The 4,443-nt window shown below is 50.1% G+C and overlaps 1 protein-coding gene across 1 annotated transcript; it reads left to right on the top strand.

Moving 5' to 3' along the window:
• Window positions 1-610: 610 nt before the first annotated feature.
• On the top strand, window positions 611-2,350 carry ITPRIP (inositol 1,4,5-trisphosphate receptor interacting protein). Its single transcript, XM_009277850.2, has one exon. It carries the CDS (start codon window positions 624-626, stop codon window positions 2,271-2,273), a length of 1,650 nt encoding a protein of 549 aa, XP_009276125.1. The 5' UTR covers window positions 611-623; the 3' UTR covers window positions 2,274-2,350.
• The last annotated feature ends 2,093 nt before the right edge of the window (window positions 2,351-4,443 follow it).

Below are 4,443 nucleotides of genomic sequence, written 5' to 3'. Positions count from 1 at the left end.
GCCTCTAGTGCCTGCTTAGAAGCACAAAACCACGCATGCTTGTTCCCACCCAGGTGCACATAACCAGCACTGGCAGCGAAGATTGCTCTAATCCAAGCAGGCTGTGTGGGTCCCCAGACATGCTTTACATGGAAGGTGGGCCAGGACAGCCCTGCCTATGCCATTGCCACGTCTGCAACATTAGCCTTCTGTTGAGGGAAAGCAGTGGTCATCTCCAGCCCTGCTTTTTTACATCTGGGGAAGTCCTGCCTGCTTCTTTGCCTTTCTCTCCTGAGAACTTTAAAGGAGGGAGGAAGGGCATGCCCTCCCACACTGCCCCAACAGCATCACAGTGGGTTGACAGTAGCAAGCGCCTTCACAGTTCTGTTCTTCTAAGTTAATTTGATAAGAGGACACTTTCATCCTCACTATCTGCTGATAAAGTCTCTTTAGGAAGCTTGGTTGATAACTTGCAGGAACAGGCACGCGCTTAGGAGCTTCTAGACTCAAGCAGTTTTTTCAGGGCTAGAAAGGATGCCAAAGCTTTTATTCATGGGGATTTTCTTTCATTTTTCTTCTTGAGGGAACATACTCCGAATTGTGGGTCATTCTGCCTTTCTTTCTCTTCCAGGGAAGGAACTGCCATGCCCGTGGGAATCTTCCGCGTGTGCCTAGTGGTGATTACAGCTATTGTCAACCACCCACTCCTCTTCCCTAAAGAGAATGGCACTGTCCCCGAGAACGCGGAAGAAATCATCCAGAAGATGAAGGAGCGGGAGGAGAGCCTTCGGCTGGAGCAGTTGCGCTTGGAGCAGGAAATAGCAGACCAGGAAGCCACACAGAAGGCGCTGGAGAAGGCTGCAGAGGTAGTGGAGGAAAGCAAAGAGGAAAAGGTCCGATGGGATATGTGGACTGCCCTTTCCATGGTCATCTTTCTGCTGATCGAGCTCTGGAGGCAGGATTTCCAGGAAGGGAATTGGCAGGACACAGGAGGAGAAGAGGATGACATGGCTGTCCTGGGGAAAGCATTTAAAGGAGTGGTCTTCCCTGACAAGGCTGTCTTGGCCAGCTTCTATGAGAAGCGTATCCTGGGTACCACTGGAGACATGGCCAGGATGCGGGAGATGGTGGAAGGCTTTGCAGATGACCTGCTGGAGGCCTTGAGGAGTGTTTGTAACCGGGATGCTGACATGGAAGTGGAGGACTGCATGGGTGTGGGGAGCATGTATGAGAATTGGAGAGTGCGTAAACCTTTTGTCTGTGATCTGATAGTGCCTTTTGCCCCCCCAGAGCCATACTGTTTCCGGTCCCAGACCTGGTGCTCTGGCGACTGTTTTCCCCCCGATGAACAAGGTTATGGCACTATCAAGGTATGCAGGGCAGATGAGGATGTGACAGGTTGCATCTGTGACAAGACTAAACTAGGGGAAGATATGCTGTGCCTCCTCCATAGCAAAGCAAATACTACCAGGCCCAGCAGTGAGATGGAAGACCTCCTGTGCTTCAAAAATACTCAATATCTGGATGCCGACCAAGTCATGAAGTGGTTTCAGATCGCGGTCACCAAGGCCTGGAACAGAATCTCCCACAAGTACGAATTCGACCTTTCCTTCAGCCTCCTGGACTCGCCAGGAGCCCTGAAGATAAAATTTAGGTCAGGGAAATCAATTGCCTTCAACCTCACCCCTGTGGTGCAGTATGAGAACTCTGACGTTTACTTCATCTCTCATTTCCCTCGGAGGGGCCTGGCAGCAGACCTCCCCTCCAGCACTCACTGGTTTCTCACCTTTGCAGTGTATGAGAGGAGGTTCATCCAGCTGGTCTCCAAAACACTGCCTGCTAACGCCTGCCATGTCAGCTGCCTTCAGATCCTCTCCTTCCTCCATGGGAAGCAGTGCAGCCTCACAGGTCCAAGTGGGCTTACCAACTACCACCTGAAGACAGTGATGCTGCATCTCCTGCAGGCACGTCCCAGTCAGGACTGGGCCCCAGAGAAGTTGGAGGCCCGTCTACAGGACTTGCTGAAATTCCTGGAGAAATGTTTGCATGAGAAGAAGCTCTACCACTTCTTCATTGGCAATGGGAAGGTACCAGCAGAGCTGGGCTTCCCCATCATATTCCAGAGGGCTGAGCCTCTCAACCTTTTCCGTCCCTTTGTGCTACGCAGGGACATTTACAGGAAGACAGTGGACACGTTCCATGAGATGCTCAGGAACATGTCTGCACTGATAAATGAGTACACGGTGCACATTCCCCTTGCACACACCAATGGGATCCATAAGGATTCCCTTTAACCAAAGCCAGCAGGAAAACACTTGTTCCTCTAAGCACAAGTCCAGAGGGCAGCTTTCTGAAGCCTCCTGGAGACAACCGACTTCGCCAGTACAGCTTCTTGTCTGCAGCTGAACCGGTCCTGGGCCATGGTTTCTGCAGTAGGGGAGAGGGGATGGGGGGAGGATAGGGAGAAACTGGAAGACGTGGTATAAAAGTAAGTTTCTGCTCCACTGGTGTGCTGGCTGGGTTTTATGCAGCTAAGAATATATTTTTCTATTGTGCCTCAGTCACGCTACAGTGGTGGTGAGCAACAAATATGACTAATTTATTGAGATGCCTGCAATGCAAATGGTGGTGGTGGCCAAATACTTCATTTCCTTTGGAAGGGGGAGATAAGAAAAGGGTGGAGGAATCAGAGACAGGATTTTGGGATCGCAGGAGCCTGTCTGCTTGCAGACAGCAGGAGCTCTGCGACCAATGGGAAGTGCAACATAAGACTCGGTGCTGATGTGAGGAGGAGGGTCATGCACAAGACCTGGACCAGATGGAGATCCTTAAATCAACCACAGCTCTTTAATCGAAAGGTAACTGTAGTTATAAAAAAAAGCCTTCTTGATAGGACTTGCAGCAGTACTTTAAATGGCTTGTCCTGTCCTTCAAAAACACCCTTGCACCTTGCACGTTTCTTCTCCCTGGGGAGGATGTAGCAGAGCAGGCAGCAGGGTCTGTGTCTTCAGACCATTTCATTCAAGTCTTCTTCCATTTTCTTCACGGTAACATGGCTAGTGGGTTATATTCCTGGCCATTTTCCATAGATAAATGGACAGGAAGCTTTTTTACCTTAGATAAAAGAGAAACACCGTTACTGGGTTCTGGTGTTTTGGTTTATTTGTTTGTTTTCCTTACCTCGGGGCAGCAAGGCTGAGAACAGCCAAGAGAGAAAGGACTGCTACAGGTTATGCTTTCATAAAAGAAGCAGTTCTTCAAAATTATCCTGTAATGAAGCCAATCTCAGCAGTCCGGTAGCAGGAGGGAACAATCACCCTCCAAATGAGAATGTGACTCTCCCAGCATGGTTTTAATGAGGCCAAGGCCAGCAGGATGGCTCCGAGTTAGGAGGAGAGGATGAAAGAGGTGCACATGTAGCAGAGCTTGGCAGCGCTGTCTCTGCAGCTGCCTTGTGGTCTGTGTCGCATCCCTTCTGCTCCCAGATACCCAGGCAAAAGCTACCTTTTTGCCTCTATATAGGTCCTCCTCAATCCTTTTAAAGACTGCTGCTCTGATGAGGTTCTGAGGAGCTGCTGCTAGCAGACCATAATTTGCTGAGCCGGGAGCACGATGGGGAAATGACAGCTTCTGCAGGCTTTCAAGCCAGGTGGGAATCTCGAGGCATGTGCTAAAAAACACAGTGCAGAAATGGAGATGCCTGAACTCCCTCAGGAAGCAGCATGTTAGTGCTGTGCCAGTGGGCTGCCCAGCCCTGGCGAGGTGGCTTTGCTGGAGGAGAGGGCTCAGTAGCTCCTCACCCTCCTTCGTGTGCTTCGTGCAGGATCCAAGCCAGGGCCTCAGTGCAGATGTGCTTTGTGCTGGTCCCAGAGGCCTGGCCTCCAGTGCTAAGGGGCCTTTCCTACCATTTTCTTACACTAGGATTTCCTGCAATGTTTTACACCAGGGCTTCTCTGAATCCTGTTTACAAGAGGGTAGTTGTTCTGGGTGGTGAGACCCATCAGGGATGATATTACCATGACTCCACAGGTCCCTTTTTATCAATCCTCTCTATCACATGCATCAGAGAGAAGATTTAGTCCTGTATCACTACTGGGGACAGCATACAGCATGAGGCTTATTATCCAGCCTGGTAAGCAAACTCTCCATAGACACGTCCTCTCTTCCCTTTTTCTGGTAAAAACCACTTCACCGCTTCCTTGATGTCTGCTTTTGTCTGTCCCTCCACCAGTGAGGGACATTTCATGCACAAAGGCAGAGAAAGCTGTAACTCCCATTTCCACACCTGGTTTATAAGAAAGCAGAGGTGGGGACAGGGAACTCTCTGCTCAAATTGCTGCTCCCCTTGGCTTTTATCATCATAGCTACAGGGTGGTTAAGTAATGTTTCTGAGCAGAAAGTAAGGGGTAGGAAGCAAAATGGGAGAGAAGAGGCTGGTGGCTCTTTTCCTCCTTGCCAGTAGGA

The sequence above is a fragment of the Aptenodytes forsteri genome, unplaced genomic scaffold (genome assembly GCF_000699145.1).
Source record: "Aptenodytes forsteri isolate BGI_AS27 unplaced genomic scaffold, ASM69914v1 Scaffold15, whole genome shotgun sequence".
Taxonomy (NCBI): Eukaryota; Metazoa; Chordata; class Aves; order Sphenisciformes; family Spheniscidae; genus Aptenodytes; species Aptenodytes forsteri.
This window is presented reverse-complemented; position numbering and strand designations above follow the sequence as displayed.

Excerpts from the sequence above, each read along its gene's own strand:
- ITPRIP (XM_009277850.2), top strand. The coding sequence starts at position 624 with ATGCCCGTGGGAATCTTCCGCGTGTGCCTAGTGGTGATTACAGCTATT.